Source organism: Lissotriton vulgaris, chromosome 6 (genome assembly GCF_964263255.1).
Source record: "Lissotriton vulgaris chromosome 6, aLisVul1.2, whole genome shotgun sequence".
NCBI classification, from domain to species: Eukaryota; Metazoa; Chordata; class Amphibia; order Caudata; family Salamandridae; genus Lissotriton; species Lissotriton vulgaris.
The window spans coordinates 900,917,706-900,932,856 of NC_141694.1; the positions used below are offsets into that span (position 1 = coordinate 900,917,706).

Consider the following 15,151-nt stretch of genomic DNA (forward strand, 5'->3'; position numbering starts at 1 on the left):
TCAGGAAATTATCACGCAGGGAACCATGAACACACTAGTATAACCCATACTCGATAAAACAACCACCTAAGCATAAAAATACATTTAGGGGTATAGGCCAGAAGCTTCACATATGATGCATAAAACACATTCAGAGGTGTCAGAACACAGGGTGCGCAAAACATACTACACACAGTACATTTCCTAACACCCAAGCATTAGCGCATAAATCATAACAGTACATAACTCACATTAAAGTCCAGGTCGCGCCATTGCGCCAAAACCTAAACGTAGCAGCTGCCCACTGCCTTGCTGGGCAGCTGGGGACTGAACAGGGCCTAACAGCTGCAGCTGGCACTAAGTGCTGCGCAGCTGGGGAAGGCCAAGGTAGGGCAGGGGGTAAAGGAGTGAGTCTCACTCCTGGATTCCAAGTACATGTCCCCCTAAAAGAAAGAACCTAAACGGTGCAGCTGCCCACTAATTGCTGGGCAGCTGGGAATCAAGAACTGCGACAGGGCTCTCACTAGCCCTCTGGACAAAGACTGCGCCAACTGCTGGAGCCATCTGGCTCTAGGAAGGCATTTTGCGCATTTTTAAGCCCTCTAGGCTCTGAAACAATACATGTGTCCCCAGGAGCCCTCTAGGCTCTTAAACATAATGGGGCCTTGTGGGAGCCATCTGGGCTCGGGGAGCGTGGGGAGCGGCCGCTCTACCCTCTAAAATGCCCCCATGTGCGTGGAGCCTCGTGGGATCTAGGTGCAAACTGCCCATCGTTGGAGTCCCCCCTCTGGGGACTCGGAAATAATGCGGCCAAGTGTCAGAGCCCTCTAGGCTCTGGGGGATCATGGGGCCAACAGCAACGGTGTGGGCCGGGGGGTGGGCACCGACAATGTGCCCTGAGACCACCCCCTCTCAACAAGAAATCATGGGCCCCTCTGGACCCGTTTCAGCACTGCTTACTAGGGTAGAGCCCCTCAGGAACAATGCGATGGTGCAGGCCGTTTGAGCGGCCGCTGCCATGTGGGGCCGCTCGGGGGAGAAAGCAGAGACACCCCCCTCCTTACCGGGCTGGTCTCCCTGTGCCGGCGGTGCCGTCCCCGCTCTGGGGACAGCGCAGGACTCGGCCTCCGGGGCTCCCCTCACTCCAGGGAGCCCCACCACATGGCGCCAGGATGGGGCGCATCTTCACCCGGGGTCCCCGTCTCGGGACCGGAACTTTGGTAGGCTTCTCCCCGGCCGCGGGGGGAAGTGGAAATGACGCTCCCTGGACCCGCCCGGAGTCAGGCAAGGCCGCCTATCTTCCGGGTCGGGGCGGGGTAGCTTCTGCAGCACTCGTGGCAATTTGAAGCGCGGCTCAGGCCGCGACAGTAGAATGCAGGGTGGGCACCCATTTAGATTAAAATAAGGGGATAAAGATGCACCAATGAGGGGTAGGCTCCCTCTGAATATCGGGGCATAACGCAGGGTAGGCTCCTGCGAATTTCGGATAATGAGTAGCGGCCATGAGGCAGGGTGGGCACCTGAGAGGTACACACAAGGGCAGGAGCGCTTCCCCCCCAAGGGAACACAACGGCGCTCTGCCTATAAATGCAGAATAAAGCGCTCACCAGGCGCTGGGGGCACAGGAAGGGAGGACCCCTAAAGAAGGGCCCCCTTGGCAACAAACAGGGATCCCAGCAACAAACAGGGCAACCTAGGCAAAGGTCTCCAGGCCCAGGGGAAAGTCTCCCAGCCTCCCAGGGCATCCTGGGGCTGGGCAGGGCCCAGGGAGGCAAGCCTTCCCCTGGGCCCCAGCAGCAGCACGCCCCTGGGAGATTCAAGTCAGGAAACAAGAACATTTTACAAGAGGTCACAGCCTCTTTTTATACACACAATTTCTTTGTCTAAAGATGCAGGCAAGGGGCGAACCAGATACAACTGGTTCCTGAGCACTTTGTTTTGCTCAGCCCCTCTGCCTATTTACAGGATGGGTCAGGGACATCAGACACACCACAGGGGGTGGAGCCAGCATTGTGGAGAGAAAGCCCAGCCCTATTCAGGTTCCAGGTGCACTCCTCCCCAGCCATCCACATGCAGATCTCCCATTCACCACCGGGGCAGACCCATCCTGACTCCAGGAGCCTGGCACACCAGCCAGCCCCAGCCAATCACAAGCCAGCACATTCACTGCACAGACACACCAACTTCTACAAGTGGCACTTCCACACTAGACACCTGAACGCCGCACACATCATCGCGCAGCATTCAATCTCACGAGTACGCACATACTAAATTCGACCTTGCACTCTCTACACATCAGGAATTACCATGGACAGACATATCCCCCATGCATTCCTATGGGAGGGCAGGCCAATCTCACCCACGCACTCGGAGAGCGCACTCACTTTGCACTGCGCCACAGTGCTAAAGTGCCCAAAGACCAGAAATCATTACAATTATGTAACACTAAAAGGCAAAAAGTTCAGAGGTGAACCTGCCAGAAGGGCCAAGTCCAACAGTGAAAAAGAAAGACAAGAGGTCTTGAGGTTGGTGATACATGTAAGAGATTTTACCAGTAATGTATCTCCATTTCAGTATGCAAATGATCAATGTGTTCAGGCGCTCCTTAAAGGCTCAGGATTGGTTAACATTAGTGGATCAGAAAGATATGCATATTTTGCTTTCCTTATTTTTCAAGGGTATAAGTAATGTAGTTTCGGGCACCCACATGGAATGGAAATCCAATTGCAAATGGTCAATGCCATGGCAAAGTGATTCATTAAAGATTTGTGGGAGGACAGGTGCAGTTGAAAAAGAGACACAGTTTCCCTTGAATGCAGACTGGACCTTCAGCTCTGATAGTTCTACACTTTTGGCAGCAGACCCTCAGTTTCCTTCTGACATCTTAAATTGTTTCTGTAAAAAGAAGTACACACGACTGTCAGTACATTCCTTTTACATCAACCCATGTCTAATCTCTTCTGTCTCTAGGCCTACACCAGACCTGTTTCTTCTTTTTCTTATCGTGTCATGTTTGGCCATACCCTTCAAATTAGGTGTGACCAAAGAAAGGTCCCACAGTTTTCCTATGTGGCAAGGATGTCTTGGTGTTTTCCTTTATGGCAAAATACTAGGAAATCAATTTCTTAGGTCTTCCTACTTTCTGACAATCATTCCAATGACCAACCACGCTTTAAGGAACACTTTGAACTGGTCCAGCAAGTCCTTAAACATGGTGGTTTCATCGAAGGGTGCCACCACTGCTTCCTTCCATTGAGTTCTGCTCAACGGTGATGCCGCTGCCATGCAGCTTTACTTTCCAAAGATTAATCTGATACCAGTTCCCTGCCATCCCTAGCCAAGTTTCCTTTATTCCTGTTACCAACTAATTGCTTTCATATTTGGCAAGCTCTGGGAATACAACATTTTGGGGCCGAATGCACCAGCGATGGGAGGGATTAATAGAATGGCATCATGCTGGAGTCATCTCTTTACAGACATGGTTTACTGCCTGTTTTTCTTCGGGTAGAGGGATAGATCGGGGGTCTTGAGACATTTTGTTGGTCTTCTCGATTCATACATCCAAGTTTGATCAATTTAGAGGCTTCAATGACAACCCATGGCATGTCATTGTTTACACTTTCATGCAAATGAAGGTATCCCTGAATTTTTAGGAGCATACTCAATTGTGGATAATCTGTTACGTTGAAACTCTGGTTCATTGGAGAATGCACACTAATTTCCCCTTCTTCCACAGAGAGCATTGTCAATCTATGCCAACTGGAAAGTAGAAAGTTGCCCGCTAAGAAAGTGTGGCCGGCTACATTTTATCACAGGTAAATATGGCTTCTAAGGGACTGCTATATCTTGGCTAGTGCTCCCTCTCTGCCCTGTGATTGTCTCAAGACGACCATTAAAGGTTGTGGAACACACTGGGTAAAGAACAGGAAGTGGAAGTGAATAGAGGCAAAATATGGGCACATCCCAGAACTGGGCACTTTTTACCAAAAATAGGGGGTCATTAGGATCGCGGACGGACTCTGGAATGTCCGCAGGGGCTGCGGCGTTCCCTCCGAGTAGATTAGGATGTGACCGCCAGGATGGCGGTCACATCCTCTATCTTTAACATTGCGGCGGGTGCAGCTTCAAGCTGCACCCGCCGCAAGGTTAAAAATGCATGCATCGCATTTGCATGCACAAAGCAGCAGGCACTGCGCAGTGCCTGCCGCTTTGTGCACGCAAATGCAGGGGGGTACCATAGGTACCCTCCATGTGCACCCCCTTCACCCAGGGGGCCCGCAACGGGCCCCCGAAGTGAAAGTCTGTATGCTTTTCCGCAGCGGAAAAGCTGCCGTGGAAAAGCATGTATTCACCACCATCCTAATATGGCTGGCGGTGTCTGATAGACACTGCCAGCCATGTTAGAGTTTTGCGCCGCGGTCGGAAGGCGACCGCGGCGGAAAAGCTGCGGACGGAATTCCAGACCCACCACCCATCCTAATTTGGCGGTGGGTCTTTGGAGGCTCTGCAGCGGTCTTTCCTCATCCTCCGGGCCAGCGGTGGCTTCCGCCGGCCCGGAGGATGCGGAAAAACCGCTATCATAATCGGCCCCATAGTGTTCCGCATGTATTTGTGCTGGCCCATTAAATATTGCCATGTTCAAAAGGCAGACCCCTGAATTCTATGTAATAGCTTATGGAGCATTTCAAATATATCACAAGTAAGGAACATATTTGTAGTTTGTGTCTCAGGATATCCCCACAGGTTGCTTTTTTAGATTATAAGAACATTGTGGCATATGGGATGAAGAATTGATCATGTTCTGCTTCTTTGCTATGAGTCTGGTGGCATTTCAGTACAGTGCACTGTAATATAAACTAGTTGTCTTGATTACAGGTGTTTAGATTTCATTTGTAAGAACGAATTGTGTACAACAAACTTGTTGGCTTTGTTATCTGGAATATACTAAGTTAATTTTTTTTACTGATTGCTATGAGTTTGGCAGACCATCAGACCCCCGAACCTGTAGAGTAGGTGCATCGGTTATGGAAGACTGCCGCACCAGTGGTTCGACCATTGTATTACAACTACGACGGTCAGACATCCGGGGTACTGATGCAACTGCCAGGGAACCACGTTCCCTGGCAATGGTGTGGCGTTCAGAGGCATGGAATATGCTGGCATTGCTGCTGCAGCACTGCCAAGCATATTCCAGTTTTCCTCCCCGCCAGGATTTTATGGTGGTGTTAACGCCATGGAATTCTGGCAGTGAGGAAACCAAGAGGGCCCTACGGACCCCCAGTTCCCTGTGGGCCCTTGGGTGCATGCAGAGGAGCACATTATTTATCTTATATTCATTTGCTTTAGTAGTAATAGTCCAAATGGACTGTGTTCTTTTTTCATTGATATGTTTGTTTCATTTTATTTTGCTTCGTAGCATGAGAGATGCATTTTATTTCAAAATTCGAAAGGAAAAGTAAAATTCAACTGGAGGTTTTCTGGTCTTTTCATGAATTGCCATTACTGGTATTGTTTAATCGAGATCTCTCTCGAAGTTTTGAACTTATTCCTAGGGTTTTTAGTCATAACATTTCCTTTTTCCACAGTGGTTGAGTTGTTTTTTCTCCAAAGCAAGGCTACATCATTTATGTGGTCCACATGATAAAAAATTTAGACTCTAACTCGTTTTATTAAATTGATTGGTTCGAAATTAATTAATAGCAAACTACTTTTAATTTGCATAACTACTCTTTTGTATTACAGATTTGATTTGTAATCCTGTTTTGGCAACTTTTCCAAAGTTAATGGAACAGCCGGACATTATGGATGCTCTAAGGGTTAGTACCTTGTCAGTTTGTGAATATTCAAATTCAAATATTGTTTGGATAGCAGAATAGATGATTTTCTAGCCTTACTGATGCATCAGAAATCTGTTAGGGTTTTGCATTCTGATTTTAGTAAGTGAACCTACTTCTGTATTAGACTATTATTATTTTCAAGTTTTACAGGTTTTTTGTTAAAGAAAGCTGATGCAAACAACTGGTAAATGATATACAATGCAAATTCAAACATACGTTCCAAAAGACAGTATAGATTCTCAGTAAAAATACTTGTGCACAAGTATTTTTTGTAATGTCTCTAGTAGAATGCTCCATTGCCATGTGGGGATGGGGAAGGGCGAGTAGAATAACCTCAAGATCACCATACATTGAATTGCATCCCCCACAGTATATAGGATCACCTCCCTTCAAGTAAATGGATGTTTTAAAGATTCCTTCTTTAAACCTAAGGGGGAAGACAAACATGAAGCTGACCTATACAATGAGCAGATGTCTCAGAAAGGACAGGGAGAGGGACAACTGCAGGCTATTCCCAGCCACCGCCAAATCTTGTTGGATGTGTGAGCAAATTAACTTGAGGGCTGCTTCTGAATTTGAAAATATATAACCTCCTTCCCTCCTTGTATTTTCCTCTCAGGCTTGCGAGGATCAATAAGAATGCCTTAATTGCTCAAGGGATCAGCTCCTTATTGACTATTTGTAAATTTTTTCTTGGCAGTAAAATCTTCTGACCAGAAACCCATCTGTGTACACTTTACCTCCTAAACGAGAATTGTAAAAGATAGATACTGTGGTGGAGTGGGTTTTTGTCTCTGGTTCTGTGTCTTGAGGGCCTAATAATGCAGATACCTACTAAAATCTATTATGGAAGAGGCGCTTAACCTTATGCTAAAGGAACATGTTCAGGTGTTGAAGCAAATGGTGGCTATTGGCTTGGATTCCTCAGAACCATGATTTTGAAAGGATCTTCTCTGTGGACTTGATTGAAAAGCATATGGCTACTTCAGCAAACTGATTCCATTTGGGGTTAACATTGCCTGTTTTTCTTAAGATGCGTGGTTGAAAACACTGGCCATGTCCCCATATGTTAAAAAAAAGGTTTCTTCATTGGAATCAAAGTTTTAGCTCCTATTTTCATGCAAAGCACCTGGCTTGCATGGTCTACATTATGACTATCTGTTCACATATTGGAGGATAGCAAATAGCTTTACCCAATTCAGTGGCATTTTTGCTGGAAGTTCTGACCGAGTTTTATGACCGATATGTTGAGACACCACTATGGCTGAACTGAAGTGATAAGATTAATGTACACCAATGGGAACTAAGCGCAAGATATACTAAACGTGTTACCTTTGATAAATTGGTGGGTTTGCCACCACTAAAAATGTTAATGCCCTTTGTGAATTTGCATTAAAGCTTCAAGAGGAGCAGGGAGTGGTCCGAGGAACGCAAACCTAAAAAACAAAAAGTGTGTGTCTGTCTGTCCCATATGTATAACCTATATAAAAGTATATATATTTTTAAGTCCACTCCATTTAAGGAAATCTGGTTCCCTTAAAAAAAATTCTTTATTTAAAAGCAATAACAGGTAGGGTAGTCTATGGACCCCTACAGGCCACCATCCCAGAGATTGTGATCAATTGGAGTGAGCTGCAATTTGTGACCAACCTAATTATTATCAATTAGGTAGGCTGGACTGTAGCCTACTCTGATTGCTTATTTTGTTAACTTACCTATTAGTACCTAGGTCAGTTCCTAAAAAAAGTATCTGGTTGCAGAAAGTAGAGTTCTGAAAAGGCCCATAAGTGATATAGGGGTGGAAACGCGTTCACTATCTTTTAAGGAGTGGAATGTAACTGGCTAAAAGAAATTACAAGGTGCATTTTAGGTCACACGTGTACGAAGATAATAAATTGGCTTCTCTAAAAATAATTTGTACCAGCAGCATTTAAGGCACATTTCAAGAATGTACGTGTGTATCACAAATTGTATAGATGTTTACAATAGCATTTTATATAATAGAATATTATTTCCTGTAAATGTTTTTGGTACAGATCTCTAAAGCTATACATTAACTGGCTTCAGATGATCTTACATATTTGAACTGTTCAATAATGGTATTTTATATATGATTAATTTCTTATATTGAGAGAGCAAATTACAAGCAGATGTTTCATGGACCAACAAGTGAATCCATTTATGGTTAATTGGTCCCCATATGAGGACATTTATGTGTACTAGTTTATTACACATTCTGGCAGAAATGTGAGGGACACTGGGTGGTGCCCTTTACCATGCAAGACACATATTTTTATAGCCACTGCAAAGAAAGGGCCCACATTTCGAAATTGAAGGCAAGGATTTTCAGTTCTGGATGGTCATAGCCTTGAAGGTAATCCTATGTTTCATGGTAGCCAGTGCAGGGAACAAAGAACCTGTGTAGTATGTTGGCATCTGTGTTTTGTCAACAAATCAACCTAGCAGGATATAATCTGGACATTATGGAATTACTACAAGCAAGTTAGATATTTTTTTCGTAAAACATTTTTATTGGCATTTGTTAACATTACATACATCCCATCTTTCATTGCCGATGACTTTTAGTATTCAAATGATCCCGCATGGGAACTACTAATTATGACACACCAACCCAGGGGTTGAAGGCTAATATGCCCTGTCACTCAGTCCAATAACTAGCAAGGATCCTCACGGGACGGCGTAGATCTACAGGTAACCTATGCAGATGTTACTCGCCGGGTCTCGCGTGGGATGTGAGGTGCCTTATCTCCCTGCACGTGAGCTCGCTGGGGATTCAAAATTTCTGCCTTGTGTTTAAACCGTGAATAAACTTGGGGTAGAAGAACTGGGATGCACTGTGCCGTATGTTGAAGATTGTGCGTTGGGGAACGCCTGAGAGCCGCACTATTGAGGGATACCATGATGTTCTTACGCCGAATCGGACTGAGGGAGGGGGAGGGACCACGCTAAGAGCTTTCTGAGCAGGAGCACGGCGATGAGTCGATGACCACTAAAGGGACTGACCCACTGGGTGCATGGGCCCGTTGCATTCCCACCCGAGCATCCCCTGGGGTTGTAGAGGGCCCAGGTGAACCACCCCCGATGTTTCCGCCGGTAAAGCCGCTTCCTGTGTAAAGGAGAGAAGCAGCACGGCCCATAACATGGAAATTGGATGCTTGCAAATTCCTTGGGCTTCCTCCCCCCCGTAGGATTCCTTCTTCCGCCGCACCCCACTTCTTGACTGCACCCACCCACGCCACCAGGGGGGGGCATCAGGCGCCTTCCAGTGCATTGTAATGCACTGCTTGGCCAGGAAGAGCACTAGGGAGTCAAAGCGCATTTTGACCTTCATGTGCTTGCGACGCTTACCAATGCCAAGGGCGCTGGCTTCCCACATGTAAAGATCCCGGAGACCAGTGACCGCTCCAAGGATAGTATGAACAGTGCGCCAATAGCTGTGGAAGGATGGACAGTCCCACAGCATGTGAAAGAAGGAGGCACCGGACTCTTGACATCTTGGGCAGGCGAAGGTACTATCAGGGAAATACTTCTGTAGCTTTGCAGGAATGAGATACGCCCGATGTAGAATGTGTAAATGTATATTTTTGAAGCGGTAGTTGCGGGAGACCTTCTTGGTGTATGCTAGTGCTTTGGCCCATTCCTATCATGCAAAGGCCTGCGTAAGTCGTCCTCCCATTGCTCTCTAAGGGATGCAAGTGAGGGTTGCTTACTTCGTATTGCTTTGTATATCCAAGTAACTAGGTGTCACCCTGGGCCCATCTGAAGGATTGTGTGAAGGACCGGGTGTGTAGGGAGCTCGTCCTCTAACGTGTGCCAGTCCCTATGACAGTCATTTAGGATCTGCCTGTGAAGCAAGAACTGTCCCCCTTTGGGTAGCCCTACCAGCGGCAGGAGGGGAGAATACGGGGGCGCCGTACAGTTCATTCTATAGGTGCGTGCGAGACAGGCGCGTGCCGTCGTCAGTTGTAGTGGCCTGGCCGGGGGGGGGGGGGGGGGGGGGGGGAGGCGCTCTTGGTACTAACATGCAATGGATGGCAGGAGTTTGCAATCGTCCAGCCGCAGTGGCCAGAGGACACCCATTGTAATTGGGCGGCCTGGAAGTAATCCTCAAAGGATGGCGCAGCTAGCCCTCCTTGGTCGAGAGGTAGCTGCAACTTTGCTAGGGCGATACGCCTGCGGCCAGAGCCCCAGATAAGGGTCCCCAGCAAGGCATCCAGCTCACTGAAAAATGAGCAAGGGAGAACCACTGGGAGGTTGACAAAGAGATATAAGAGTCTTGGGACTAGGATCATTTTGGCGACCGCTATATTACCCGTGACTGCGAGTGAGAGATCCTTTCAAAAGTGTACAGAGGACCTAATACCCGCCATCAACTTTTAATAGTTGCCTTCGTAGATGTCCTGTGGCGTGTGATAAAGTCGAACTCCCAGGTACCGTACTGCCTGAGGGCTCCACGAAAGGTTAACATTACCCAGCCTCAGCTGGCACTGAGGCATTGCCTGTACCAGGGGATTAACTGTGGACTTGGCCCAATTAACTCGTAATCCAGCCACCTTCTTGAGGTCCCGCAAAATGCGTGTTATAGAAGTTGAGGTCTGCTGTGATATGCCGGACATATATGAGAACATCATCAGCGTACAATGACACTGTATGTATGGAATTGGCAATAGGAATTCCCAACTCCCCACCCTCGGCACAAAGACAGACTGCTAAGGTCTCCATCGCCATGGCGAAAAAGGAGAGGGGAGAGCAGACATCTCTGACGGTTGCCACGCTGGACCGAAAAGGATTAGTAAGGAGGGGTGGGTAACCCAATATACCCTTGCGGGCTCGGGCAAATAGTATGTAATAATAAAGATACCAGCAAGGGTTTTATTTTTAATCTAATGATTTCAGCGACAAAGGTCTGTATTACTAGAACTCTTGTACTGAGAAAATCAGTTGCTGACGTTGTTATAACTCACCTTTACTGGCGGGAAACCTAAAGAACTACCACACTAACTCTAAGGAAACATGAGAAATTCAAAAATAAGAAGCAACACAACAGTTTATCTTTCAAAAAACTTATTATTTGTATTTTTGAATAAAAAGTTCATATATTAAATGGGTTCACAATCAACTGAATTAATGCCAAATCTTCGGTACAAGGAGAAGAGTCATTTCTACAAGGGTCAACTATACCTTACAAAATTTTCGTCCTGATGATGGTCTTGGAATAACACCGCAAAAGACCGAAACGTTGACACACCAGTCCATGTCTGCACCAAATGAAATTTATTTCGTCTGATTTACTATTTATTTTTAACAAGAAGTCAGCTATAAATCGTACAGACTGGATTTTTATCTTTTGCTGCAATGGAATGAATGACTCTTCTCCTTGTACCGAAGATTTGGTATTAATTCAGTTGATTGTGAACCCATATAATATATGAACTTTTTATTCAAAAATACAAATAATATGTTTTTTGAAAGATAAACTGTTGTGTTGCTTCTTATTTTTTGAATTTCTCATGTTTCCTTAGAGCTAGTGTGGTAGTTCTTTAGGTTTCTCGCCAATAAAGGTGAGTTATAACAACGTCAGCAACTGATTTTCTCAGTACAAGAGTTCTAGTAATACAGACCTTTGTCGCTGAAAGCATTAGATTAAAAATAAAACCCTTGCTGGGACCGAAAAGGAAAACAATAGAGACTGCCCACACCTCATTGATTGAAATTATTTCGAAAAAAGGGGGTACAAGTGTAAATCAATGACACATGTATAGGTACTTTTATTTATACCCACTACTCGTATTATTTTATATCTCTGAAAACTTTAAGAACAAGAAAAAGATATACCAAAACAATCAACACAATAGTTGTACAGTTATAGACAATTATAAAGAACAACAATTCATGAAAAACGTGAATACACAGAACAAAAATATTGACACATTTAGTGATATGTAGTTACAAATAAATTGCTACTTTAAGACAACCAAAGCTAAGTGAAAAAGTAAGAGCTCATACAACGTTCAATCATTAACATAGGCACACTTAATGTTTTGATTGGCTCTTGCGGAGTGTTGACGCGTTTCAGGTTCGAATCAAACGTGTTCGAACCCTCATCAGGGCTTTGTGAGTTGTCTGTGAATATCAGGCTCCCAAGGACTGATGGGTGGACAGGGGGCTGCACCTCAATGATTTGTTTCTCTCTATGCACCGTCCGGCGCCTCTTAGAGGGTGGAGGTTAAGGTTGTGAATCTTTAGATCCTTGCATCTTGCATTTACAGAAGAGAAAGGTTTCCCATCTGAAATAATTTGCGGAGAAGATCTCGGACCTGGGTTGGCGGCATGTGTCGTTGCAGCCCAGGCGTCGTTAAGGGAGTGCTTGAATTAAACTCCGTATGCGTGGCGCGCTGTCCATAGACAGTTGATGTCCACAGTGCGAGGCTTCTGGGCGAATGCCTGGCGGGACCGAAAAGGAGGCGGAGATGAGGGGGCCTATTTGAACTCTGGACGTGGGTGCGGTGTATATGAACTTATTTATTTATTTATTTTCGGATTTGTAACGCGCATAGCTGCCCCAGCGACGGGGCGTCCAAGCGTGACAACGCGACATATGAGCTTAGTATATGCCTGAAGGCAAGGTCCTATTCCCATATGTTGCAGGACCCGAAATAGGTATGCCCAGGAGAGGGTATCAAAGGCTTTCTCCAAATCCAGGAATAGACATGCCGCACAGGGAAAACGATCACGGATCTGGTCCTGTACATGGAACACCCGCCGGATATTGTAAGAAGTATTCCTGCCCGGCACAAAACCATTCTGATCCGGGTGTATTAGCTGTGAAAGGATAGTGGCATACCGATCCGCCAGGATCTTCCCATAGATTTTATAGTCCGCTTGCAAGAGGGCTATAGACCGGTAAGAACCCATCAGTTGGGGATCCCTATCTGGTTTAAGAAGGGACACTATGACTGACTCGCACATCGAGTGGGGCAACGCGCCCTCCTCTAAGGCTGCTCGGAAGTGTCTCTCCAACTGGGGGACCAGCTGGGATGCAAAGGTGCGGTAAAATTCCAACGGAAGGCCATCTAAGCCGGGGGCCTTGGGGGTAGCCAATGCCTTCATGGCATGCCTAATTTCTATCGCTCGGATGGGTCCAACAAGGTCCCGACTAGTATCATGGTCAATCTGGGGCAGTTGGTGTCTAGCCAGGAACTGGGAAAGGGCCTCCTCACATATCTGAGCTGGGTTAGTGTATAATGATGTGTAATGCTCCTGAAAGTCCTGCAATATTGAGTACAGCAAGATACCCTGAGCATTACAAACGGCCATGATTGGTGGAAGGGTCGAGTCCTGCTTGGCAATCCGTGCCAGTAAATTTCCCGCCCTGTCACCCTCCTTGTGAGCACGCGCCGTATATGCCGCGAAGTTATACCTACGCAAGCTTACTAAGGCCTCTTCGTATGCTGTCTTAGAGGCGGCAATACGGGCCGTTATGTCACTGTCTGGGTCAGTTTCCTTTGTACGAGAGGCCAGAGCTTGCTCTGTTCTTTGTATGTCCCGCTCCAGGACTTGACGGACTCCTACGACTTGCCGAATACATGTGCCTCGAATAAAAACTTTGAAGGCGTCCCATTCGCCGCGTGCGTGGTCGCAGTATCAGTGTTCTCGCGGAAGTAGTGGCTTGTGTGGTCTGCCTGCGTGTGCTTTAACACCGGTTTGTCAAGACATTCCCTGGGGAGACGCCAGATAGGGACAGGGGGGTGCGGCGGGCGCCAGCGCATTGTGAGTGTGTGTGCGCGTCATGGTCTGATATGGTCCTGCCCAAATAGTCTGTGTCCGAAATGAGAGGCATGATAGCGGAGGAGCAAAGGAAACTATCCAGGTGCACTCTAAGGTCATGGGGCACTGAATAGAAGGAGCAAAGCCTAGCAGTGGGGTTACCAGTGCGCCAGGCCTCGTTGAGTGACCAGTGATGTGTCCATGTCGCAAACCGCTTTGCCTGCGCCACTACGGGAGACGTCGGGGCTGGGGATTGGGATCTATCCAGTGTTATGTTCTGTACGCAATTGTAGTCCCCTCCTAAAATCCAGAGGACCTGTGTGTATGTGCTCAGGAGGGCAGAAAGTGTATCCCAGAATTTACTTTGGTCAGCATTGGGCCCATAGATACTCCCAAGTAGGACTGATTGGCCGTCCAGTCGTCCTTGCAGGAGAGTGTATCGGCCATCTGGGTCAACAGTACGGGACTGCTCCTGAAAGGGAACGCCGGGCCGTACCCATATAAGGGCGCCTCGAGCAAATGCCGAATAAGTAGTAGCGCATATGACCCCCCTCCAGCGCCTACGCAGCTTTGCCACTTCCCCAGCTGTTAAGTGTGTTTCCTGCAATACTGCGATCTGCGCATGGTGACGCTTGATGTAGGCATAGACTGAGTACCCTTTACGCGCAGTATGCATCCCATACACATTCAGTGTAAGGATGGTGATCGTGCCAGTTTGCGTCATTATTATTATTATTATTATTATTATTATTTTTAATTAAATTTATAATGCGCACAGCTACCCTAGACAAGGTTTCCCGGCACAAGCATGTTCACTGCTGCAGACTGAGTAAATGGAAAGCTGATCACTGAGAGAAAAGCCAGGTCTTAAGATCTCGCCGAAACTGAAGATAGAAAGATTCCTGTTTCATGGAACTGGGAAGAGAATTCCATAGTCAGGGACTGAGAAATGAAAAGGAGCGGCCACCCATTCTGGTTAGTTTACAACTGGGTGTTACAAAATTACCTTGAGTGGCTGAGCGTAAAAACCGGGAAGGGACATATGGATGGACAAGCTCCTGAAGATAAGACGGAGCGGTCCCTTGTTTGATTTTAAAGACAATGCACAAGGTCTTGAATTTAATGCGACTGTCGATGCGGAGCCATTGTAGGTCCCGAAGGAAGGGAGAGATGGATAATTTCCTTGGGATGTGACATAGGAGGCGGGCTGCGGAATTCTGGACCACCTGGAGTTTCTTCAGCACCTCCTGACTTCCACCCAGATAAAGAACGTTACCGTAATCCAGGCGAGAGGTGGCAAGTGTCTGGACTGCCGTTCTTTTAGTGAAGTCTGGAAGCATCCAGATGATCTTCCGCAACCATCTTAAAATGGTAAAACAGGTGGCGACGCTAACCGCCTTGAGAGATTATCAATAATAAACCCAAGATTGCGAACTTCGGTAACAGGTTGAGGAAGAATACCCATTTCCTGGGGCCAATGTTGGGGACCCCAGAGATGCTTGTGTTTGCCTAAAATAACAACCTCGGTCTTGTCTCCGTTTAGTTTC

General features: G+C 46.7%; 1 protein-coding gene across 1 annotated transcript in view; it reads left to right on the plus strand.

Annotated features, from left to right (window-relative positions):
* The window catches only part of NPHP1 (nephrocystin 1), a 699,686-nt gene that overhangs the window by 588,287 nt on the left and 96,248 nt on the right, over positions 1-15,151 (plus strand). Inside the window, exon 18 of the mRNA XM_086926892.1 lies at positions 5,722-5,795. Coding sequence (XP_086783018.1) covers positions 5,722-5,795 — 74 coding nt within the window. The remainder of the gene's footprint in view (positions 1-5,721; positions 5,796-15,151) is intronic.